At 36.3% G+C, this 27,500-nt stretch overlaps 1 protein-coding gene across 3 annotated transcripts in view; it reads right to left on the bottom strand.

Annotated features, from left to right (window-relative positions):
* Positions 1-235: 235 nt before the first annotated feature.
* Positions 236-27,500, bottom strand: part of LOC141565455 (major histocompatibility complex class I-related gene protein) — a 58,445-nt gene continuing 31,180 nt past the window's right edge. For all 3 annotated transcript variants that reach the window (XM_074308519.1, XM_074308517.1, XM_074308518.1), the window contains 5 exons: positions 20,996-21,259; positions 15,755-16,030; positions 3,516-3,791; positions 3,170-3,274; positions 236-1,293 (listed from right to left, as the gene is read on the bottom strand). In XM_074308519.1, the coding sequence (XP_074164620.1) occupies positions 1,253-1,293; positions 3,170-3,274; positions 3,516-3,791; positions 15,755-16,030; positions 20,996-21,259 (962 nt within the window). In that variant the 3' untranslated portion in view covers positions 236-1,252. The remainder of the gene's footprint in view (positions 1,294-3,169; positions 3,275-3,515; positions 3,792-15,754; positions 16,031-20,995; positions 21,260-27,500) is intronic.

Below are 27,500 nucleotides of genomic sequence, written 5' to 3'. Positions count from 1 at the left end.
TCAAGGCCTTCATGCTACTATTGGAAGTAGTAATGGAGATTTTGATTGTTACCCAACTTTTCTTGAAATCAGTCTGAGATAATGCCCACTGATTAAGCCAGGCAAAGTCTCACCAGTGCCTGGCTATTGGCCAACATTACCAGGAAAATTCTCTATAGCTCTAATGTATCTAATATATATATATATTAATATAATAACATATAGCTCTAATATATAAAATAGCTCTAGTAACTACTTTTTAATTAATGCTTTATATTTTCAAAACATATGCATAGATAATTTTCAACATTTATCCTGGCAAAACCTTGTGTTCCAAATTTTTTCTCCCTCCTTTCCCTCCACCCCTTTCCTAGATGGCAAGTAATCCAATATATGTTAAACATGTGAAATCTTTCTACACATATCTCTACAATTATCAAGTTGCACAAGAAAAATCAGATCAAAAAGGAAAAACAATGAGAAAGAAAACAAAATGCATGCATACTACCAAAAAAAAAGTGAAAACATTGTTGTGGTCCACTCTTAGCCCCCAAAGTCCTCTCTCTCTGGATGCAGATGGGTCTCTCCATCCCAAGTCTATCAGAACTGGCCTGGATCACCTACTAGAGCTTTTCAGCTACAGGGAACACATAAAAAGCTGAAGGCTGAACTTCAGCCACAATGAAAATCCTGGGTCTTCCAACACTGCTTATAGGGCCAATTCCACATTTTCTATGGCATCTGAGGTAATTCTCACAACAGTGTTCAAAATCCATTGATAAATAAAATCTAGGGAGAGGTTATATCCATTAGGCAGAGTATGATTCATCCCAAATTTCACTGTTGTGAAAGAATCTGTTAGAGTACCCTAACATGGCAGTATTTCAGAGATCTAAGTTTTGGATATAACCAGATAATCATGGGATTTCAATTCCAATATCTCGAAAATTTCTATTATATCACAGTCATAGATTTAGAGCTCAAAGAAGGTGTCTTACTCACACCTTTAGTCCAGTCCTCTCAGTTTGCAGATAGGCAAATGGAGGTACCAAGAGGTAAAAGTGACTTGCCCAGAATCACATAACAAATAAGTATCTGAGGTGAGATTTGAGATCAAATCTTCTTTTTCAAGTTTGGTGCTCTATCAGTTGTATCATACCATCTCTTTCCAATGTTCTCTGGGAAGGATTAGTCAGGTATTTTCTGATACTATATCCCAGTCCATAGGTTGAGGAGGCTGGAAGCAAAGAGGAATACAAAGGTAGCATTCAAATCACTTAACTGGTGTAGGAATATAACTCACTTCTTTGATACCTGAAAAGAGAAAATGTTTTAGTCAGACAGGCATTAATTTTAAACCTTTCTTTGCTATATAGAAACAAAGAATTTTTATCTATTTGATGGCACAATCCTCAAAGAAGGAGATAACCTATTTTTTATTCTGTTTTCTCCAAAATTCTCCAAAGTATTTTATATTTTTAAATGTTATATCCTTTACAACAATCTCAACCTCTTGGAGAAAGAAATGAAGGGAGAAGAGGGAAAAGGGAAGAGAACAAGCACCTATTTAATTAGTTGCTTAATTAAGCACCTACTATGTACTGTTTTAAATTTTGAACAGTTTACAATTATCTCATTTGATCCTTACAACAACTCAGGGAGATAAATACTATTATTATCCCCATTTTACAGTTGAAGAAACTGAGGCAGATAGCAGTTAAATGACTTTCCCAAGTCACACAGCTAATAAGTGTCTGGGTCCACATGGGAACCCATGACTCTAAGCTCAGCACTCACTTTACCACCTAGCTGCCTCATCAGCAAATAGGTAAAGATGAATTCCCTTGATGGAAGACCTTCAGAAGGCCATGACAGTTTTTAAAATGGTTCTGTTGGTCACAGTATAGCATATGACCCAGAATCACTGATGGTCTTCATCCAGGAGACAACTGACTTACTCTCAGTGGAAGGTATGCTCTTGGATATGTTTTTCTGGTAATGTCCCCAATATCCCTTAAGGTTAAATAGCAACATTTGCAGGATGGTTGATTGAAGTGGAAAGCTTAAGTCATTGACCCACACCAGCAACCTAAACCCATGATGCTAATATTATTATTAGTATTCTCTAACCAAACAAATCAGCTATAGAAATATTAGAATTAAAAGCAAACAAAACCAAAAATTTGACAAAAGTACAGAAAATTTTATATGACCATTACATTTTTTAAAAAAAAAGTATAATTATCTCATTGAGTCAAGAGAAAAGGAGAGGTGCTGGCTTTAACAAATGCTTACTGGGCTGAAGGGGCAGGCATTTATAGCTTTACCAATTCCACTCAAGCAATGGAAGATAATGGCAGGGGTGAGAGTTTAGAAAAAGAAGGAACAGAATTGCTCTGACATTCCTCATCCAGACCATTGGAGTGACAACTTGCTGTATGGAAGGATAATAATAATACAGCTCTGGGCAATATTGAGTTACTAGGCAACTGTGTCTGTAAGCTTTAGCCAAGGAATTTCCTACAAGTGCTAGTAGAAAACTCCAGGAAACTTTAATGATCTGAAACTCACAACGAGCAGAAAGAATATTAGATTAAGAGTAAAGAGATCCATGTTCTATTCCCAGATGCTAATTCATTGTGAAATGTGGGTAAGTTACTTAAATTCTCTGTACCATAATTTTCTCAGCTATAAAAGAAGGCAGTTGGGCTAAATGATCTCTAAAGTCATCTCTGGGTCTGAAATTATATTATTTTTAGTAAAGCTGTGAATGAAAGATATAGTCACTCACTTAAAAAAACAAGCCATTCAAGTCTTTAAACTAATGGGTTTATTCAGCCAGAGGGTAATGGTGATCCCTCAAAGGTAGGGCTTTAATGTGGGGATCTTTGGAGGGAAAGAAATATTGGAGGGTCATATAGTCAAGAGCTTTTTTTTTTCATTTGCCATGAGCTACTCACTAGGTGCACTTTGTATAAATTGCTGAGCGTTTAGGGGTTCAAATCTGGCCTCAGATACTTACTAGCTATGTGACCGTGGGCAAGCCACAACCCTATTTGCCTTAGTTTTCTTCTCTGTAAAATGACAGGGAGAAGGAAATGGTAAATCACTCCAATATCCTTGTTAAGAAAATCGCAAATGGGGTCATGGAGAGAGAGACACAATATGAACAATTCATATTCCACTTTACCTGATTGTTTTCTTCTGTAAACAAAAATTCCCAAACCAATCAGGAATAAGACAGTGACAGTAAACCCAGAAATAATTTCCACAAATGGAGAAATGGTCTTTGGCTCTGAAATGAAAACAAACAAAAGAAGAAAATCGAGGGTCCCCTTACAAACACTTGGAATTTTTCTTGTGCCTATCAGAAAAATCAAGATTATTCCTCTCGTGTTATTCTTTCACTATCATTTTTTCCTTGTAGGCCAATAAAATTAGAAGAAATTTTGTACAGCATTGGCTTGAAAACAATATTCCATTTTCCCTCTAGCAGCCCAGGATCTTCTCCCTAAGAAATCTCACTATATCCTTACCAACTGGCACATGGAGGACTTTAAGGAAGTCATTATGTTCCACCTGGCAGGAATAATGGTCTTTACTTTGAGGATCAATCTCTATTGATATCCAGGTCTGATAGGTTCCATCCCCACTGGGAAGAATATCTCCATATTCAATTTCTTGGATTATTAATTCCCCATTTTTTATCCAGGTCATGGTGATCTCTGGGGGATAGAAACCGTAGGCTCTGCAGATGAGAGTTGTAATCCCAGTAGATGACTTTTTGCAGCTTCCTCTGAGTATTGGGTTTTCTGAAAAGAAAAAAGAAACAATTTGAAAAGAGAGGCGGTTTTCTTCCTTTTGCTGATTCTAAACATTCAACTATCTCTCATCCATTCTTCATCAGCTTTTAGACTATTATATCAAAGGAAATACATCACTAGCAAGGACCCTAAACCAAGGTAAAATGGCATCAAACATTTGCCTGCTTAGTAATGATAACTCCCATTTTTATAGTGCTTTAAGGTTTACAAAGAATGCCCTTCCTACTAATCCCAAACCTACTCTGAAAGCTCTGTGTCCCAGAAGCTGGGACTCAGATTCTTTAACCAAAGGACCAATATAATGTGGCTATTTACATTTGAAAAGTCCTTGATAAATATTACAAAACTTCATTACACTTCATAAAATATGTGTTAAGGGACTGTTATGTTACTAAGATAGCATGATTGAAAAAATCATTTTTATAAGAAAGGTATAAAAAAGCAGGAGGGTCTCTAAAGGGGAAGGACTGCTTGAGGCAAGTAGTGCTCATAAGTAAAATACTGGAGAGGAGGGAAAGGGAAAAAGGAAAGAGAAAAGTATAATTTGGGGTTAATATGATGGCAGGAAATATAGAATTAGTAGTTTTAACTATAAATGTGAATGGGGTGAACTCTCCCATAAAACATAAGCGGATAGCGACTGGAATAAAAGCCAGAATCCTAAAATATGTTGTTTACAACAAACACATTTAAAGCAGAGTGATACATACAAAGTAAAGGTAAAAGGCTGGAGCAGAATCTATTATACTTCAGGTTAAGTAAAAAAAAAAGCAGGGGTAGCTATCCTGATCTCAGATCAAGCAAAAGCAAATATTGGTCTAATCAAAAGAGATAAGGAAGGAAACTATGTCTTGCTAAAGGGTAGCATAGATAATCAAGAATATCAATATTAAACATATATGCACCATGGTGCAACATTTAATTCCTAAAGGAGAAGGTAAGAGAGTTGCAAGAAGAAATAGATAGCAAAATTATAATAGTGGGAGATCTCAACCTTGCTCTCTCAGAATTAGCTAAATAAAACCATAAAATAAATAAGAAAGAAGTTAAAAAGTTAAAAATATGATAAATCTTTGGAGAAAATTGAATGGAGACAGAAAGGAGTACATTTTCTTTTCAGAAGTTCATGGAACCTATACAAAAATTGACCATATATTAGGACATAAAGACCTCAAAATCAAATCTAGAAAGGCAGAAATAGTAAATGCATTTTTTTCAGATCAATAAAAATTATGTTCAATAAAAGACCAGGGGAAAAAAGACCAAAAAGTAATTAGAAACTAAATAATTTCATCCTAAAGAATGAATGGGGGAAACAGCAAATCATATGCACAATCAGTAACTCCATCCAAGAGAATGACAATAATGAGACAACATACCAAAATCTGTGAGATGCAGCCAAAGCTGTAATAAGGGAAATTTTATATTTCTAGATGCTTACTTGCATAAAATAGAGAAAGAGAAAATCGATGAATTGGGATTGTAACTAAAGAGCTAGAAAAAGGACAAATTAAAAAACCCCAAACAAATACCGAACTTGAAATTCTAAAAATAAAAGGAGAGATCAATAAAATTGAAACTAAAGAAACTAAGAGTTGGTTTTATGAAAAAACTGTGCACATCCTTTGATCCAGCAGTGTTTCTACTGGGATTATATCCCAGAGATCTTAAAGGAGGGAAAGGGACACACATGTGCAAAAGTGTTTGTGGTAGCTATCTTTGTAGTGGCAAGAATCTGGAAATGGAATGGATTGCCCATCAGTTGGAGAATGGCTGAATAAGTTATGGTATATGAATGTTATGGAATATTACGGTTCTGTAAGAAACAATCAGCAGAATGATTTCAGAGAGGCCTAGAGAGACTTACATGAACTGATACTAAGTGAAATGAACAGAACCAGATCACTGTACACTGCAATAACAAGACTATACAACAATCAATTCTGATGGTTCTCTTCAACAATGAGATGATTCAAACCAGTTTCACTTGTTCAGTAACAAAGACAGCCATCTATACCCAGAGAGAGGGAACTGAGTGTGGAACACAACATAGCATTCTCACTCTTTCTGTTGTTAATTGCTTGTATTTTGTTTTCTTTCTCAGTTTTTCTTTTTCTTCTTTCTTGATCTGATTTTTCTTGTGCAGCAAGATAATTGTATAAATATATACATATATATATATATATATATATATATATATATGATTTAACATGTATTTCAACATATTTAACATGTATTGGATTACCTGTTAGCTAGGGGAAGGGTGGCGGGGAAGGAGGGAAAAATTTGGAACAATAGGTTTTGCTAGGGTCAATATTAGAAAAATTATTCATGCATAGGCTTTGTAAATAAAAAGTTTTAATTTTAAAAAAGAATTTAAAAGCCATGATTCTCGATTAGATAATTAAATGACATTAAAGATATCTTCATTTAGTTCTACTCCCAAAGTATGTGCTGTGTTGTTGTAACTCAGATACAATATATAAGAAATGACTACTATGTCATTGTAGGAGATTTAAGAGATACCCAAAGATGAGACAAGTCCTACCCTCAGCGAATTTACTCTGCTGGGAGAATCTCTAATGAACTATATTGTATTGTATTGAAAGGAAAGCCTGGAGAATACATAAATGTTGTCTCAGCTGTGTGAAGTTACCCAAGAGTCATCATTCTTCATAAGAGACATGTGAGGTTCTCAAGGGGGAAAGAGTTTTGCAGACATGTAGGGAAAGTCAGCTGGTCAACATGTTTCTGATTTCCAGCTTACTTCCCTCCAAACTTCTGTGAATTTCTCTTTGAGAAAGATTGGGGCCTCTCTCAGATGAGCTCTTATGGCAAGAGAATGCATTCATCCTGTGTAGTAGTCTCCAAATTCCGTTTGTTCTCTGCTTTATTTGTCATAGTCTTTTATACAATCAGAGTTTGCCAGAAAGGGGAGAAGGCAGAGGGTTTTAGGCCCTTCCCCCTTCAAGAGAGACAACCAGGGGAAACCAGAGACTTTTTGTTCTGAACTAATCATGGTCCAGGACCCGCAGGATTTAGGGGCATTATGGATAGAATTCCAGTCTAATGTCCCATCACTCAGAGAACAGAACAGACACTTCTCTTAAGTCAGGATAGCCAGTGCCTCCTCCCCATGACCTGTTTATACCTTTAGACATCACCTATGGCCACACACATCCTATATAGATAGCACATTATCTTACATAGGTACTGTCTCTAAAATCTACTTTCACTGAAATCAGGAAAAATCCAGATGTCAAATCCATAGAGCTCCATGATTGTAGTTTGGCAGGAATGCTTATGGCTGATTTCCAAAATTATGTGGCAGAGCTCTGGTCCCCAGAGACTGAATAGTTGGCGGCGTACATAGTGTGATTTTGGCAGCAAGGAAGGGCACCCTGTCCACAAAAGGCTCTCTGTGCCTGTCTCCTGGTGCCTCAAACATCCCTTACAAGGGACAAGGTTTTTCATTTAAGGCTTAAATAAAGGCTTCAAATGAGAACCCCTTTAAAAAGGGAATCTTCATTAAACTTGTTCTTTCATCTCCTGAATTCCAGCTGACAGAAACCTCGAGCTACACTTTAAAGACCCACTGCTACTGATTTTCAGACCCTGCAAATAGCCACTTGTAGATGCTTTCCTTAAAGCAGGTTTGGGTAAAGGAGTGGAGGAAGAACACCTTTATATCCTGCCAGTGGAAGAGAGATGCAAAGGAAAGGTTTAAAGAAGAAACTGAGATTTGTTGTATGGCACAATTTGATTTGAGTCCTGCTATGTTTGGACCTCTCTCTCTTTCTCTCCCTCCTTCCTTTCTTTCTCTCTCTCTCTCTCTCTCTCTCTCTCTCTCTCTCTCTCTCTCTCTCTCTCTCTCTCTCTCTCTTCTCTTCTCTGTCTCTGTCTGTCTCTGTCTGTCTCTCTCTCTCTCTGTCTCTCTCTCTCTCTGTCTCTCTCTCTCACTCACATACATTTCTCTCTCTCACATCTCCCTACCAAAATTTTTACCACCTACTCTAATCTTTCCTTCATCAACTATATCCTTTCTATCCTTTGTTTTCTTTCTTTATAATTTAAATATTCTTATTTACCTTGAACTTAATCAACAAATGCATGTACTATGATGTATAAAGGACAAAAGAGAGTGTAAAAACACAAAACTGCAAACGTCTTCCACATAGTTTATTTTTTTTAAAGTAGCTACTAAATATACCAGAGGCAGCCAGAGGGCTTAGTAGATACAGCACCTGGTCTGAAGTCAGGTAGACCAGAATTCAAATCTAACTTCAAACACTTACTTGGTCAATCCCTAGAAGAATCTTTGCCCAAAAAAAACCCCATGAACTGTGTAATGCCGGAGAAACTGAGCAAGATAGAGATTAGAGAACAATTTAATAATTTATTTAATGGAAAGATTTACTGGGACCAAATGGATCTATGGTTTGGTCCCAGGGCTGAAAGAAACTAGAGTCTCAAAGAATGCAGCACAAAAGTCAGATACACAAGATTCTTTTATAGAGTAACAAGAACAATGACATAATGAAGAGGTACCTGGATGGGGATGACCTAATGGGGGGAGGAACCTAGGATGACAAAATGGAGGGAGCCACTCGAGAGGCTCCCGATATTTTAATAATGTTTAAAATGAATAAAGACCTTTATCCCATCAAACTTCAAGAGGGAATGACTATAGCCTAAGGTCTAAGATATAAGACCTTTATCCTAACATTAAGAGGGAATGGTTATAACCTGAGGCAGAGTAATTGAATAGGACCATTAGGGAAACTGGATAAAGACATTAAAAGAGAACTGTAGCACAACATAATTAAGAGTCAGTCACAGAAATCACTAAATTTGCCTGTAGTAATAAAATGCTGCTCTGATCCCCTCCTGAAACATCTTGTTTTCTTTTGTACTTCTTTAGGTTCTGATGAATACTTCATTTCTTTTTTACATCATTATCACTTCCCTCATAATAAGAATAATTTATTCTTAATAATAACAAGAATAATCCAACTTGCTGTCTGTGGGATCTTTGGCAAATCACTTGACCTCTCTGGGTCTCAGTTCCCTTATCCACAAAACAACAGAATTGGATTCAGTGGCTTTTTTGGTCCTTCTAACGCCCAAAAATCTATGATTCTAAAGAATCTCTATTTTCTGGTGGTTTAATTTTTTTTTTTTTTTTTTTTTTTTGCTTTCCCATGACTTGTTTCAGAGAGGACAGTAGGCCAGTCAACATTAATATTCTTCTTTTGGTAAACAAAGTCTATACAATTGATCAATGGGATGAGAATTGAGAGCTGGAAATGATTCTTAAGTGGGAAAAAATGTGCCTCTTTGAAAGTACCTTCTAGATCTGAAGACCTAGGTCTTTGTCATAAGTACATTACAAATAGTAGCTCATTTGATCATCACATGATCCTGTGAGAGAGCTGCTACTATTATCATACAGCCCATTTGATCTTCTAGGGAAGCTCAATCTGAAATGCTTTAGGGATTAAAGATCTAGGAAAAACAGAAACAGATTTCAGCCTCATACTAAGGCACTTTTAACACACTAAGACTTCTGGGCCTTTTCACATTAAATTAAATTAAAGTAGATCATTTATTATTGAAAAATGTAACCCTTTTGTTCCAGAGCTTTAAATGGATTATAATGATAGTAATGACAATAACTAGCATTTACACTGGCACCTTGAGGTTTGTGATGCACTTTATGGATATGATCCCATCTGGTCCTCACAACAACCTTGAAAGCTAGGTGCCATAATTATCCCCATTTTGAACATAAGTACAGACAAAGGTGATTAAAGGACTTGGGTGACAGGGTCCCCAAGGTCACACAGGGTCACACAGCTACTAAGTGTCTGAGGTCCCATTTGAATTCAGTTCTTCCTGACCCCAAGTTCCTAGATTTATGCATTGCACCAGCAGCCTTTGGAGAAGCTAGGGGCAATTGAAGACAAGAACTGGGTAGGAAAAAGCATGGGTGAATTATAATTTTGGTGATGGAAGGAGTTCCCACCTAGATGAGACCATAGATTCAAGTACTGAATCACTGAACTGGAATATTTAATGAAAATTAAATTATTATCAAGGAAATATTAAACTTGGTAAAGGAAGCAGATGAAAAGCCATCATTCAGGACCTAGCCTAAAAAAAACATATAGATTATGACAAGCTCAAAGACCTGTTCTAGAAAAGTTGCCTATAGGTTAAAATATAAGTAACATGAAATGATATTTTAAATGCACTAGGAGCTTATTACTTAAAGGAATTCTAAAAACTCTTTAGTAAAGTGAAGAATAATCCCCCAATTTGTCTTTTTTGTAAAACTGAATTTTCACACGTCAGGTTTGTTAGGTGAGAAGCTGAGTAGGGTCAGTCAACAAGCATTTATTAACCATAATAGATGCCAGACACTGGGTTAAGCTAAACAGAGGATAGAGTCCTGGGCCTTAAAGGCAGGACCCAGAGTTCAAATCCAGCGTCAGACTAGCTGAGTGAGCCCAGACAAATCACAAATTTAATTTCCTCATCTGTAAAATGGTGGTGATATTAGCCCCTACCTCCCAGGACTGATGTGAGGATCAAATGAGATCATATTTATGAGGGGCTGAGCACAGTGCCTTGCATATAAAAGGTGTTTAATAGAGGCTTATTGGTTCCCTTCTCTTCCTTCTCTGTCTCTCCATCCCCAAGCACAAGGGATAAAAGGAAAGGCAAAAAGAGTCTCTGTTCTTAAAGAACTTATATTGGGCAGATATGTTAATAGATACATACATAATATGTACATAGCCTGAGAGGACCGGGATTAATAGTGGAAAGGTATGAGAAGGGGTCCGGCTGAGCTGAGTCTAGAAGGAAACCAGGAAAACTCAAGGGAAGGAAGCAGAGCACTCCCCAACAAAGGCTGGGGACCCAGTGTCCTTTTCAAGACACTTCAAGCAGGCCCCATATTGGAATCTGTGGAGATGAGTGAAGTGTCCCACATCTGGACAACTAAGAAGGAGCCAAGTTATGAAATGCTCCAAAGGTCAAACTGAGCTTATATTTGATCTAGAAAGTAAGAGGAAGTCACTAAAACTTAAATGACAGAGGGCTGACCAGGTAGACCTACTTATTAGAAAAATAACCATCCAAAACCTACAGACCCAAAATCCCTTAATTGATAAGGAGTCAAAGAATATGAAGGATGGCTGGTGGCACAGTGCATAGAACACCAGGCCTGGAATAAGGAAGATTCAACTTCCCAAGTTCAAATCTGGCCTTATACTCTTCATGGTTGAGTGAGTTTTTTAACTCTTGCCTTAGTTTCCTCATTTGTAAAATGAACTGAAGAAGGAAATGTATCCTTGTGTCCTGTATGTTTTTTCAAGAAAACCCCAAATAGTGTCACAAAGAGTTGGACACATCTGAAGAGTAATAAAGAATATGAACCAGAAGTTCCCAAAAGAAGAATTGCAAAGTATTAACTAACAAATGAATGTTGTAAATCACTTATAATAAGAGAAATGCAGAACAAAACAACTGTAAGATCAATGCAGCAAAAGAGGGAATAGTCATTTTAGGGAGGTTGTGAGACGATAAGCACATCAGTGCATTTGTTGGTGGAGCTCAGAAGTAGTAAACCACTTTGGAAAACTGTAATATTCTTCTCTAAAATGTAATCTTCTCTTGTTGAGGTTTCCTTGAGGGGCTTCTGGAGGCAGCCTTCGTTTCAGTTCCGTAATCACCACAAGTGCATCCAGGAGTTAAGTCCAAATCCTTTATTGTCTCTTTCAAAGTCCTGTCTCCTTTCCTGGGGTCCGGTTAGCTTTCTTAGAGGCCTTCTATAGTCTTGGCTCCAACAGCTTGAGTCTGGCTTCTGAATCTCCCCGACTGAATCCTGGTTGAGGCTCCTAGCTTATATATGCTCTCTTAAAGGTGTGAATCTTGTAGAACTCTAGTAAATACTAAGTGCATGTACTGAACTAGAGAACTGTTAAATACCATGCTAAATAATCATTGTTTCTATCAATTCCACTGACTTAGCACCTTGTTTCAATCCTTTATTTCAAGTTCAGAGTTCTGGCCCATAACAGAAAACAATTTGAAATTATGCACGAGTGATTAAAAAGTTCATGTGCTTTGACTCAAAGATTCCACTACCAAGCATTCACATCAAGGGGTTAACTAATTAAAAAGAAAGTCTATCTTTATACCAAAGTATTTATAGCATCACAAAAAAACTGAAAGTAAAGTAGATTTCCATCAATTAGAGAATGACTAAATAAATTTACTCTGGGCAAATCACTTAACTCCTTTTTGCCTCAGTTCCTTATCTGTTAAATGGGTTCACAATGGAGAAGGTAATGGCAAACCATTTTGTCAAGAAAACCCCAAGGATTTTATCCATGGGATAGCATAGAATTGGAGATGACTGAATGACAACAAACAGATTGTGGTACTTTACTGTAATGGAATATTATTGTTCTACAAGCAATGATGGATATGATGAATACAGAAAAGCCTTGACTTAGAATTAATACAAAGTGAAGTAAGCAAAAGTAAGAAAACAATGATTAAACCATTAAAAAAAAATTAATGTAGTATGACCTAGAGAAGAGACTGGAGAGGATATTTTCCCTTACTCCTTTGCAGAAATGGGTGATCCATGCATGTAGTACACTGCATATATTTTCTAACATTTTTATATATCACTTGGTTTGCTGCTTTTTTCCTTTCTTTTAAAAAAGTTCCTTCTTATGTGAACTAGCTCTCTAGGAAGGAGGTAGATAAAGGAAAATGGGGAAATTAAGAATATGTAAAAATAAAATATATCAATAAAAATGTATTTGAATAAAAGCCTTCCTACATTAGAATGAAGGATAGATTAAATAGTAGGGAGAAACTTGAATACCATTTAAAAGTCTATTGCAATAATCCAATTAAGAGATATTAGGGGCTGAATTAGGGTTATGTCTATACGAATGGAAAGAACAGGACGTAGACAGATACAGAGGTAGAAGCATACAGTGTTTGGCAATGGACTGGATATGGAGGAGGATAATAGATGGATAATAGATGATATTGAGATTGTGAGCTGAAGTGGTGGTATCCTCAATAGTAATAGGGAAAGATAATGAGTTTTGATTTGGACATGTTAAGTTTGAGATGTCAATGGAATACCTAGTTTGAGGTGCCCAAAAGACAGGTGGTATACATGATTGGCTATATAACTCAGGAGAGAGCTAGAACTAGATGGCTATAACTGGGAATCACCTGCATAGAAATGATAATTGAATGCAAGATAGGTTTCCAAGAGCACGGAAAACTTAGGTATAAGTAAGTGTTGCTAGTGACATTAATTGTGTGTTCATAAGAATACTTTTAAAAAATAATAATAGTTTTTTTATTTTTCAAAATACAAGTAAAGATAGTTTTTAACATCCACCTTTGCATAACTTTGTATTACAATTTTTTCCCTCCCTTCCTGCTTCTCTCTCCCCTTACTGCAAGTCATTCAATATATGTTACACATGTGCAATTCTTCTAAACACATTTCTACATATATCAGGTCATGAGAATATTTAACTTCTTAAGAGCTCTAAGATTATAAGTTTTATTGGTGGTAGTGAGTCATTTCAGTCATGTCTGAATCTTTATAATATCATTTAGGGTATTGGAATGTTTTACCATTTCCTTTTTTAGTCCATTTTAAAGATGTGGAACTGGGGCAAACAGGGTTAAGTGACTTGCCTATGGTCACACAGCGTGGGGCTGGTTGATTATTGTACATTTTTGAAGAGGACCAAAATATCATTGCTATGTTAGGGATTAAGGTAGCATATATCCAATTGTGACTGATCAGGCCAATATCTACCATAGGTTGAGCATAAATAGAGTCCACATGAACATCTGGACTAGAGATATCTCTAAATTTGCACATCTCATATTTCTTTTGAGCTAATGCAATTCTCTTTGTTCATAGAACAATATCTTCTTTAATGGAGGCAGTCCTTTGCCAGAATCTCCCATATGCCATAATTGATTCCAAGTTCTTCAGAGAGACCTTGAGAGGGTCCCTGTATAACGTCTTCTGACTTCCATGTGAGTGTTTGCCTTGTGTGTGATCTCCATAAAATAGTCTTTTAGGCAAACATACTTTGGACATTCAAATAACCTGGCCAGCCCATCAGAATTGCACTTCCTGAAGTAGAGTTGGAATGCTTGACAGGTCAACTCGAGAAAGGATCTCAGTGTCCAGTGCCTTAACTTGCCAGACGAAATTCAGAATCTTCTAAAACATTTCAAATGGGAATGCTTCAGTTTCCTGTTGTGGTAAATGGTCCATGTTTCACACACAAATGAGAATGAAGTTAGGAGAGCGGTTCTATAGACCTTCAGTTTGGTAGGTAGCCTAATAATTCTTTTGGAGCTTCTCAAATGCTGATCTAGCTGTGGAAATGCTTGCATCAATCTCATTATCTGTCTGTACATATCCCAAGTATTCTTATCCCCATTTGCTGTATCTGAAGATTCCACATATGTGTAGTGTTATAGTGGTTGGTGGTAAGTCCCTGTTTTCTTAGTGTTGCCAAGCAAAAATTTGCCCTAGAGGCAGAGAATTTATCCGTACTCCATTGCATCTCAGCCTCAGAGGCTGCATGGAAAATATAAACACCTGTGAACAAACATCATGCACCAATTCTCACTCCACTTTAGTTTTGGCTCATAGCCTTTTCAAGTTGAATAATTTACCATCAGTGCCATAGCTGACCTTGATGCTATTTTTCATCCTTGTTGAAAGTGTCAGACAACATTGCAGAAAATATTATATTAAAAAGCATGGGAGGAAGCACACAGCCTTATTTCACTCCACTGATGATTGGAAAAGCTTGAAAGTATTGTCTGTTATCAAGAACCTGGGTAAGTATGCCATCATGAAAATGGCATGCAATACTGACAAACTTCTCTGACTGACTGAATTTTGTCATAATTTTCCACAGACCCTCACATCTGACAGTATCAAAGGCCTTCATTAAATTGGCAAACATTGTGAAGAGACCTTTGTTCTGTTCTTGGTGTTTCTCCCGGGATTTTTGAGTTGCAAATACCACATTTACCATTCCTTGGCCCTTTCTGAAACCACAATGGCTCTTAGGTAGATGACCACCTTCTAGATAAGGATAAGCCTATTAAGGAGAACTCCAGCTGGCAATGACTAAGAGAGGGACTCCTCTGTGATTGTATCACACAGCTAGTAAATGTCTGAGGCCAGATTTAAACTCACGAAAATGAGTCTTCCTGATTCCAAATCCAGTGTTCGATCTACTTCTCCACCTAGCTTCCCTAGTATATGTTAGAAGGAGCTATTATGTCTATGGAGGAAGCTTCCATAATGAAGTTCTTCCCATAAATAAAATCACAAGCCCATAGTTTCTTCACATCAAAAGTGAAATCTACATACTGTTGGAAAACTCAAGTGTGATTTCCTTGGTGACTAAATAATACTCCAGGGATCAGAAAGAATTTGCTTCTTTCTAATAGGTATCCCAACATTACTTGGAAAAAAGGGAAGAAGAATTTTGTTTATTCTCTTTAAAGAGAAAGAAATCACTTACCTGAATGATTTAGTCAGGATGAGGGGATGCTAATTCAGAACAAAAACAACTATTTATAAGAAATGATAGACAATAGTGAAAGTCTGACTGAAGCAGAGAGTGTTAGGAGTAAGTGTGAAGTAAGCTAGAGGAAGTTGGGGGGGGGGGGCTGGGTTTGAGTTCCAGACCTCCTACTGTCTGGTTAGCTTAGTCAAGTCACCTCTTTAGTCCCAAGTTTCCTCATCTATAAAGAAGAAATTATTAATACTTGTATTATCTGCAGTATTTCTTTCAAATTACTATAAATGTGCAAATTATTAAGTCCAGGAAAGGTCAAGGAATATTAATCTAACCTCTTTTCTTTACCTGTCCGTTGGAAGCTATCTTTTCCAAAGTCCAGGAATTTCTTTAGCCAGGCAATGCATTCTGTTTCCAGCCAATTCTTCTGATAGCGTAACTCATTCAGATTGGTCTCCCAGACCTGCTTGGTTAATCTAGCCACATTATCGACAGCAATCCAAGACATTGAGTCCTTATTGAAAATGATGAAATCGTTTCCATCATACGCATACTGGAGAAATCCTGTGGTACTCCCATCCTCTAGCAACTCACAGCCAATCATCCTCTGGTAGGTGTGAAATCCTGAAATTCACAAGTGTAGTCAAGACTGGAGGAACATAAGAAAGGTATCTCATGGCTACAGTCTGAGGGGTATAGCTCAAGGGCTGTTCTGAGGGCAGATGGGACTTATAACTTCTACCAATGAAAATGTTCATTTATTTCTTTGAGGTTTGGGTTTTTTTTTTTTTTTTTTTTTGGACAAGTAATACCTATTAAACCAACTAACAAAAAGTTACATCACTGACTGAAATAAAAGCTACCAACCACTTCAAAATTTGCATGGAATACTTCAACAACAATTCTATATGATGATCAATTCTTATGGACATGGCTCTCTTCAACAATGGGAGAACCAAATCAGTTCCATTTGTTCAATAATGAAGAGAACCAGTTACACCCAGCGAAAGAACTCTGGGAAATGGGTCACACCACATAGCATTTCCAATCCCTCTATTTTTGTCCGCCTTCATTTTTTATTTCCTTTCACAGGTTAATTTTATATTATTTCAAAGTCTGATTCTTCTTGTGCAGCAAAATAACTATGGATATATATATATATATATATATATATATATATATATATATATACATATATTGTATTTAACATATACTTTAACATATTTAACATGTATTGATCCTCTTGCCATCTGGGGGAAGTGGGGAAGGAGGGGAAAAGTTGGAACAGAAGGTTTTGCAATTGTCAATGCTGAAAAATTGCCCATGTATATATCTTGTAAATAAAAAGCTATAATAAAAATAAACAAATAAATAAAATTTGCATGGAAATTATCATTTGAGTCCCCTATAATTTTGTGACGGCATATGGACAGAAGTCCAGCCATGAAGATGGAAGACATGGGTTCAAGTCCTGTCTTGGATGCTTTTGGGAACCATGTATCCCAAGGAACTCTGGATTATTAGGTGTAGGAAAGTTGCAATAGGAGGAGCTTTTACATCAGACATCTCAAGAGCAGCTAGGTGGTAAAATGCATACTGGCCCACAATCAGAAGAATTTGAGTTCAAATCTAGCCTCAGACACTTACTGGCTATGTGACCTTGAAAAAGGCACTTAACCCTGACTGCCTCCAAAAAACAAAAACAAAAGTATACACACACACACACACACACACATAGAGAAAATCCAATGAAGTACAATAAACTCTGAGGTTAGTTCTATAGAAATTATTAGTTCTACTTTTAAAAATTTCAATAGTATTTGATTTTTTCCCCAATTACATGTAAAGATAGTTTGCAGCATTCATTTTTGTAAGATTTTGAGTGTAAAATTTTTTTCTCCCTTCCTCCTATACCTCCTCCTTTTCCCCCCAGATAGCAAGCAATCTGATATAGATTATACATATATAATAATTTTTTAAAATTAATTTTATAATTATAAATTTTTTTGACAGTACATATGCATGAGTAATTTTTTTTAATAACATTATCCCTTGTATTCCTTTTTCCAAATTTTCTCCTCCCTCCCTCTCCTCCCTTCCCTAGATGACAGTCAATCCCATACATATTACATGTGTTACAGTATAACCTAGATACAATATATGTGTGTAAATCCAATTTTCTTGTTGCATGTTAAGAATTGGATTCCAAAGGTATAAGTAACGTGGGTAGATAGACAGTTGTGCTAACAATTTACATTCACTTCCCAGTGTTCCTTCTCTGGGTATAGTTGTTTCTGTTCATCATTGATCAACTGGAAGTGAGTTGGATCTTCTTTATGTTGAAGATATCCACTTCCATCAGAATATATCTTCATACAGTATTGTTGTTGAAGTGTACAGTGATCTTCTGGTTCTGCTCATTTCACTCAGCATCAGTTCATGTAAGTCTCTCCAAACCTCTCTGTATTCCTCCTGCTGGTCATTTCTTACAGAGCAATAATATTCCATAACATTCATATACCATAATTTACCCAACCATTCTCCAATTGATGGACATCCTTTCATTTTCCAGTTTCTAACCACTACAAAAAGGGCTGCCACAAACATTTTGGCACATACAAATCCCTTTCCCCTCTTTAGTATTTCTTTGGGATATAAGACCAATAGTAGCATTGCTGGGTTAAAGGGTATGCACATTTTGATAACTTTTTGGGCATAGTTCCAGATTGCTCTCCAGAATGGTTGGATTCTTTCACAACTCCATCAACAATGCATTAGTGTCCCAGTTTTCCCACATCCCCTCCAACATTCATCCTTATTTGTTCCTGTCATCTTAACCAATCTGACAGGTGTGTAGTGGTATCTCAGAGTTGTCTTAATTTGCATTTCTCTAATCAGTAGTGATTTGGAACACTCTTTCATATGAGTGGATATAGTTTCAATTTCATCATCTGAGAATTGTCTGTTCATATCCTTTGACCATTTATCAATTGGAGAACATATATAATAATTCTTTTAAACATTTCCATATTTGTTATGTTGTGAAAGAAAAATCAGAACAAAAGAAGAAAAAAACTATGTGAAAGAAAAAGCAAGCAAACAAAAAAGATGAAAATACTATGCTTCAATCTGCATTCAGTCATCGGATACAGATAGCATTTTCCATCCTCTTAAATCCATGTGTTAGTATAGTTTTTTTTAGCTAAGGAAACTAAGACTCAAAGAGGTTGTTGACTTGCCTGTGGTCAAAGATCAGAATCATGTCTTTCTGATACAAATATCAACAGCCTATATACTATGCCATGATGCTCTTATTCTATGTGTAAATAACTATAGGGAATGCAAAGAAATCATGAGATTTCCACCCTTTGAAGTTTAAAAGTTAATTCAGAGACCAAAAAAAAAAAAAAAAAAAAAAAGAAAGAAAAAGAAATCCAAATATAGGGGTGGAGCCAAGATGGCAGAATGAAGCTTTAAAAGTCATAAAATAGCCAAGAGGAGGGGAGGAGAGAGGGAGGGAGGAAGAAAGAAAGAAAGAAAGTGATAGAGAAACAAAAGAGAACCTTGACCATAAAAAGCATAAAAAGGTGACAGGAAAGACTGAAACACCAACTCAGAAAAGGACAAAGAGCATTAAATACCAATTTATAAATTCTGAAAATCAAAAGATTAATCAAATAGAAAATAAGGTAACTATTGAGCTAATTAATAAAACTAAAATTTGGTTTTATGAAAAAGCCAACAAAATAAATAACCCTTTCATTAATTTGATTAGAAAAAATAATGGAAAATTACCAGCATCAAAAATGAAAATGATAAATTTACCACCAATGAAGAAGAAATTAAAGCAATAATTAGGAGCTATTTTGCCCAACTCTATGCAAAGAAATCTGACAATCTAATTGAAATACATAAATATTTTCAAAAATATCAATTGCCCAGATTTATAGAAGAAGAAATAAAATACTTAAATAACTTCATTTTAGGAAAAAGACATTGAACAAGCCATCAATCTCCCTAATGAATATTGATGCAAATATTTTAAATAAAATATTAGCAAAGAGATTTCAATAACCTATTAACAGGAATTACAAGAATACAGGGTCAGTTTAATATTAGGAAAATTATTAGTATAACTGACTGTATCATAACAAAACTAACAGAAATAATATGATAATCTCAATAGTTTGAATTTGTTGCAGATAATAGGTCAATCAACTAGGAAAGCCCTAAGGAAATGAAACAGCTTTTGCTGAGGGTGGGGAGGAAGGGGGAGTAAAGTGGGGTCACAGGGTCTCCTCTGGGTGTTGGGAGATTTGGACCTATAGCTCAGGGTTCTGAGCAGGGAAAGTCTACTTGGGTTAGCTAACAGTAGAGGTTCTAAATTGCTTTGGAGTTGGGAGATGGGAAAGGTAATGGTTTTGGAAAGAGGATACCTTTAGGGAAATAAAGCATGTGAAGGAGGGAAGGGAAAAGACACAGAAAAAAAAAGTTGGAAGATATCAAAGACAATTTTTGTTTGCTCCATAATTTTTCTTCAGAGCTTATGCAGAAAGCAGCCAAACATATTCATACCAAAAAATAATAATAATAAAATAAATCTTGAAAAAATTCTCTAAATATGGCGCTTTCCTAAAAATCTTACTTTTTAGTTTCTACCTTCCACATTTCACATCTGAAAATGCTCTCAAAAAATCACCAGGTACCCTTAATCTCTAAATTTATTGGTCTTTTAAAAGTCTATCCTCTCAAAGCATAGTATTTTTCACCTTTTTTGTTGTTTTCTTTCTTGTGTTTTTTTTTTCCTTTTGACCTGATTTTTCTTACACAGTATGATGAATATGAAAATGTATTTAGAAGAACTGCATATTTTTAACCTATATTGGATTATTTACTGTCTGGAGGGGGGGAAGAAGGGAGGTAGAAAACTTTGGAACATGAACTTTTGCAAAGGTGAATACTGAAAACTATCTTTGCATATATTTGGAAAAATTAAAAAAAAACTATTATAATAAAAAATAAACAAAAGTCTATCCTCCTTGACTTCTCTATAACACCTGACATTGTGGATTGCATTGTGCTTCTGAATCTTTTTTCCCAAGGCACCAAACTTGCTGAATTTCCCTCTTGCTTCTACCTATTTCTGTGTTCTTCATTTGTTCCTTAGCCTCTTTCTGGGGTTTTTAAGTATATGCCATCCCAAGATTTTGTCTTCATCAATAGGTGATCTTCACACATCTTTATCTGTCACCTCTGTATGTCTTCAGTTTTTATTTCTTTCCTGAACTTCAGATCCATACCTGTCTGTCTATGAGGCTGCTTTGCTTGGTCTCTCTCAACCTCAAACTCAAGATGTGCGCCTCAAACATGCTTTCCCTTCTGACTTTACTTTTCTATGATCTTTTCACTTATGCATTATTTTTAAAATCTTGATGTTAGCTTGAAAGTCTTTGTCTTCCCCGCTTTGTCTATCTAATCTCTAACTACATGTCCCCATCAGTAACTGTCCTATGCTACTTCTCCTTTTAGAATCTGTAGTTGAAGAATGTTCTCCCAGAACAAAGGCATCATGATTTTTATTCTCCTCACCTCCAGTGTGATTGTAGTGGTTCTGCAGGACCCTCAGCTCCATTTTAAATGTCTGCTGCCAGCCCCTCAAAAGCTGAGTATACTTCTCCCAGTGATCAGATCCCAAATTCTCCGCCATCCAAGAAGCCTGGGGCATCTTCTGTCTTCTGACACTGTCATATGAAGTGATAGGATGAGAATCCACATAGCCAACTGAAATAAATTCAGGAATCCCTTGGGTAGAATCAGAGACCCCTAGGCGAAAATATCGCAGAGAATGAGTCCCTGAAGAAGCAAAAAAAGAAAGAAATCTTTATTTGTATTTTTCGATGAACCAGGCATTTGTTTTTTCTCTCTCTTGCCTTTCTCTCTCCACTAGAAAAAGAAAAAGAAAAACAAATACTTGTAATAAATATACATAGTCAAATAAAATAAATTCCCATATTGGCCATATAAACAATGGATGTCTTATTCTGCATATTTAGTCTGTCACTTCTCTCTCAGAAACTGGGAAGCATTCATCATCTGTCCTGTGAAATTGTGGTTGTCACAGTGTTGATCCTTAAGTTTTTAAGTCTTTCAAAGTTGTCTCTCTTTATACTGCTATTATTGTATAATGATTTTGCTCACTTCATTCTATATAAGTTCAAACAAGTATTCTTAGATTTCTCTAAAACTTTCTCATCATTTTTATATAGTAATCTATTACATTTATATACCATAATTTGTTTGGCTATCCCCAATTGATAGGAACCCCCACTACTTTCCAGGTCTTTGCTGCCACAAAAAAAGCTATCACAAATATTTTTGTACATATAAGACCTTAACATTTACCTCTTTCTTTTATCTTTTTTGGATACAGACCTAATAATGATATTATTCTGTCAATGAATGGGCATAGTTTAGTAGTACCTTTTTGTCATAGTCCCAAATTACTTTCAATCATTTAATTATAGTGAAGCATTTATTAAGCACCCATTATGGGCCTAGCAGTGTGCTAAGTGAAGGGAATACAAAAAGAAGTAAAAGTCAGTTATTCCTCTCAAGAACCTTACAATCTTTACCAGTATCACAGTTCTACCGATAGTGGATCAATATGCCTTTTTCCCTTCACACTTGCCATCATTTGTCATTTTATTTTTTTGGTCAACTTTGCCAATCTGATAGATGTTTATTAAAAAGAAAATATACTTAAGAGTTATAGACTATGTCCATAAAGTTGACTTTAATGTGATACTATCTAAAATTCCTGTTTTCCCATCTATATTCATAAGCCATCCAAGGATATTCGAGAGGAATAACAATAATTTCTAAAGACCAGGAACTAAATTCCCTTGTCTTTAGATTATTATCAGATTGGAACCATGATTTCACTGTTTAAGAGAACATCCAGAGAGGAACCTATTGACACAAATGCTCAGCTGTTCTGTAATGTATGGCCTTAATACCCTGAGACACAGAGAAATTAAATAACTTGCCTGCTACAGTAACACAGTGCATGTTTCAAAGACAAGACTTTAACCTAGGTCTTCCTGACAAAGGCCAGAAGCCATAATTCACCATGTTATCCTGCCTCTTTGACTGCAGATTGAGGTTCAAAAATATTGGGCAAATAAGCAGAGCCAACTTTTATTGAGTAGCTTGTGACTTGATGCTGAAGACAAAGCCAAATCCCATATTCTGTCTCCAGTCCCCCATGATCTTCACCAGATTCTTGCTGGTCTCAGAAGATCAAGAATCAACCCTGAAAATGGAAAGCAGGAAATTCCAACGTCCTGAGCACACCTAGTATGAAGAAGTCAAAGGAAGCTATGAAAAATTCAGCACCTAGAACCAAGACAAGCTTTTCTGTTCCTTTTATTCCTCCAAACCCCTTTCCTTTTACCTATCCCTCACTTTCCTTCTTCCCCTCTCCATCCCTCTATGACATCTACACGGTCAGCCAATTAAGGCCTTTCCTCTTATTCTTTCCCTCCACTCACACCACCTTATTCTGGTACATTTCAATTCTCACCTTTCAGCTTCCAGTCCCTCCTTCCTTTCTTTCATCCATCCTTCTTCATACAGATGCCAATGATATCACTGGCCTGGAATGTACTCCTTCCTCACCACTGCCTCTTAGACTCTTTAGTTTCCTTCAAAGTTCATTTCCAACAACATTTGTTACAGGAAGCCTTTCCTGACCTCCCTCTTCTTGCCTTCTACCTTCCCTCTGACTCTATTATCTTGTATTCATTCTATAGCTATACATGTGTGCATCTTGGCATTCTTCCATAAAGGTAAGCTTCTAATGTCAGGAATTGGTTCATTTAGGGCTTTTTGTGAGGGAGTGACAAGAACTGGCACTTAACAAGAGAAATTGGTCAGTCAGTAACTTACTAAGCACTATGTGCCCGGCACTGTGCTAAGTGCTGGAGATGCAAAGAGAGGTAAAAGATAGTCCCTGCCCTCAGACAGCTCACAGATTACTAGGGGAAACAACAAGCAAAGAAATATGTATAAATTAGCTATATATAGGTAAATCAGAAATAATTTAAGTGAGGAAGGACGCTAAAATTAAAAAGGGTTAGGAAAGGCTCCCAACCCAGCACTCTAGTACATGGGTAGATTCTTAAATGCTTGATTAAATAATTTGGAAAAATACAGATTTAAAAAAATGAAAAGTATCCAAATGTGTGTGTTTCTAAAGAAACAGCTTCATATAGGCTTGCATTTGTGGAGATTTTTTTACATTTATGGGAATGTGTGATCTCAATGACTTAATGTTCCTTCTAAGAATACAAACTGAAATTCACTTGTGTCTGCTCCTGCTAGATACCTCTTTTTAAAATCCTTTCAACAAGAGACACAGAACTTCACCTTCCTGATTTCCTCCTGATAGACTGACGATATGACTGGGGCATTCAGCCATCTCTTATCCTTGATGCTAGGTCTGGTTCATCTTGTTTTTCTCTCCTATGTTTTCCTTTCTTTTACTCCATTTCTCCTCTGAAGACCTTCTCTTGCAATCAAACTCATAGCCACCATGAGTGAGCTCTCCACTGCCCTGTGATACTTATTGCCAGTTTTCCCAAGACTCTTGTTTCACAGCCATGCAACAATCCATGATACCCTTTATATGGCATTTAAATATATTTTAAAAATTAAATTCTATTTAAAATGACTTAACTCTCTTTCCAGTAAGGCAGGCCATCTGGAACAGGTCAATCCTATAGGTGTCACTGGCAAAAATTGTATGTAAATTTCTAAGTGCCTGATAGCCAAGGGAAGGCTTATAGAAAATTTATAAAGTATCTGTGAGATTTCCTTTTGATTAAAAAAAGGATCATGTTGGAGGTTTTCTTAAAGCTGTGTAATTTTTTTTTTTGTTTCTTGTTTTCCAATTCTGAATTGAGAAGAAGAAGGATAATATGGAATTGAAAAGAAAAAGCAAGGCCTTTGCCCCAAGAACATGTAAGCAAGAAGTAGTCAGGGATGTTTTGTTAGAATGAAGATAGAGTAGAAGAAAACCTAATGAACAAAAAGACTCCCAAATTTGTAATAAATATGTGATCAGGCTAGCTAAGGTCACTGAAAAATCCCAAATGAAGCAAGATTCATGATGTACTCATTCTATCCCAAACTGGGAAGGGGCAAGACCAAATAGTACAGACCAGGTACTCAGTACTAAGTAAGAGTTAGTAAAAATGGTGCTTAAGGTTTATTTATACCTGGTGTCCTAAAAGTCATAGTGCTTTTTAAGTTTTAATAGATTTTTATATGTTTAAAAATAGCTTTAATAATTTTCTTTAAGCCTTTCAAGAATATCAATCAACAAATATTTAATAAGCATCAATTATATGCCAGACACTGTGCTAGTTTCTGGGTAACAAAGACAAAAGCAAAATGGTTCTTTTCCCTCTAAGATCTTAAATTCTAATGGGGGCAGGAGAAAGGATAAGATCCACATATATACTCAAAACTCAAATGGATGTATAATCTACTTGATTTGGGAGTTTCATCTAAGAAGCAGATCCTAACCCATCCATATTTGCAAATACTGTGATCTTTTTTTCCCCACTTTCTCCCAAAAGTGCCCCATTGGAAGTCCACCCAATGTGCAGGGGACCTTCCTCCCTTTATCTCTTACATCCCCAGGTATCAGTGGAGCACCTTATCCTGTTATCTTCTTGCTCTTACCCATCTTCTCTTAAGTCCTTCACTCCTGTCAGGTACCTCATTGGTTATAAGTGACAACCCATCCACAAATACCATGGCCCTCTCTATTGGCCTCTATAGGATAACTGTACTTCAGAATACTGGAGATAATGGTGTTCCCTACTGTATAACCTGATAAGGAGAGAGACTAGATTTGTGACTTCATTGGTTGAGGGAACTCAATCCCTTCTGCCCATACAGGTTGGTTTCTTCCCAGAAATGTTTAGTTTTAAAGACCTGCTTATAGTTTTGAAAGGAAAGTGGATTCTTTCAGGTCATAAAGCTTGTATATGTCAGAGATGAGAATTGAATACAGATTGTCCTTGCTTCCAGGTCAACAGATAGAATGTTAGACTTGGAGTCAAGAATACTTGAGTTCAAATCCTGCTTCAGATACTTACTAGTTTTGTGACCCCAGGCAAATCACTAATCAATTTACCTCTCAGTCCAAGAGTCTGCATTTATTAAGCACCTATGACTATTTCCTCATTTGTAAAACAGAATAATAGCACCTACCTCACAGGACTGTTATAAGGATGAAATAAAATAGCAAAAGGAAATTGCTTTGCAAACCTTAAAGCATTTCATAAATGCTAGCTGTTATTATCTACTAGGTTATACTGCTTCTCTGCCATATAGAAAGACCAATAAAAATGTTAGTACTGACAAAGAAGGACCTTTGCATTCATGGAGTGCTTTAAGTCAATAAAAGCAGTGTTGCAGTTTCCCAAAAGCACTTTTCTCCCCTATTCAAAACAGAACCCAAATCATTGTCTCATATTTATTATCCTGAATATAATTTATCCCTGATATAGAGAGTATTTATTGGACAAGCTCTTTTGGTGTCCATCAAGATACTTGTTGAAATTTGGGCAAGAGATAATCTTTATCCAGCTGATCTTGTCAGTGTGGATGGAAGCTCCTTTGAATAATCAGCCAAAGGATAGGTCTCTTCTAGAAGTTCTAAATTGATTCTGAAAATTCATAATTCTAGGAATTGATGCAATCAAACAGGAATAGCTAGAGAACCTCACTGTCTATAGGGAATCCCATCTTCTACCAGGACTCCAGATCTTCTCCACCACAATGATGAATGCCTTTGGTGAATGTGCATTTCCCTGAGGGTCATTGAACAATGTTGATATATGTTCCAAAGAATCTTGGAATATTTCAAAGTACAGATAGGAGATACCATATAAAATAATCTGTGAGATGGCATTTTGTTCTACCAAATTAAATGTCTTAATCAACAAATGATAAATACAAATGGGATCTTAAATTTTCTATATCTTTCAGCTGTGAAATGGTTAAGTTTGGTCCATTGTTGATATTGCTTATAGAGGCTTCCTTGTTCAGAGAGCAGTTTCAGTTTTTGAATGATAAAGTTGGAGCCATATTGCAGAAGGTTTAAAGGAGACTGAAAGGAGAGGAGGTGGAGATATTGAGAGTAAAAAGGTTTTCATTGTGTTTGTCTGAAAAAGGGAAGATATAGAGTGATAGCTACTGGGAACAATAGGATCTCACAAGAGTTTTTTTTTTTAAAGAATGAGAGAGACATGGGGGTATTTGTTAGCAACAAGAAAAAGAGCAATAGTTGAGGAGTGTAGAGGGCCAGAACTCTGGAGAAGTATACTTGAAACAAGGATACTTACAACAAGGTGTTAACTCAGTGGAATTGATGAGATAATGCTTCTATAGTTTACATATACTTAGTACTTAGTATGGTGATACAATGGTTCTCTAATTCACACATATTTAGTATGCTGTAATTACTTAATTATAATAGAGTATTTAAGGGCTGAGAGAACTGGGAACAGAGTCAGTCAGAATGAACAGACTATGAAGGACACAATAAAAACTTTAGACTCTATTCCTGACCATCCTCATGGTGACTAGCCTGCTGAGACCAAAGCCCATCAAAAACTAGCCCAGACATTACGGAGGAGATATTGAAGATGGAGTGCTAATCTGCTGGATAAAATAGGAGGGGGTTAGAGCATGGCCATCCAAAAGTTAGAGGATCATCAATCTGGTTGACAGTAGTAATAATCACAAAGATTATTAGTAAACAGTTGATTGTTTTCCCCTTTCTAGATAGTATTGTTTCATTTACTGTCCCAGAGCTAGAAGAAAAGATGGAAAGGTTGGGGGTGATGAGAAGGATGTTATTGTAGCAGGACAGATGGCAAAATGGCTGGATAGGAGGATATCCTGATGGATAGATAGAGGGTTAAGGTTTCAAGCCTGGTCTGGGGCTTTTTAGATATGGAATTTTCATTCACTCACCCACCCACCCACCCACTCCCCTATCAGGACAAGCCAACCTCAG

Source organism: Sminthopsis crassicaudata, chromosome 4, assembly GCF_048593235.1.
Source record: "Sminthopsis crassicaudata isolate SCR6 chromosome 4, ASM4859323v1, whole genome shotgun sequence".
Lineage (NCBI taxonomy): Eukaryota > Metazoa > Chordata > Mammalia > Dasyuromorphia > Dasyuridae > Sminthopsis > Sminthopsis crassicaudata.
Note: the sequence above shows the minus strand (reverse complement) of the source record. Positions and strands in the feature narration are given on the sequence as shown.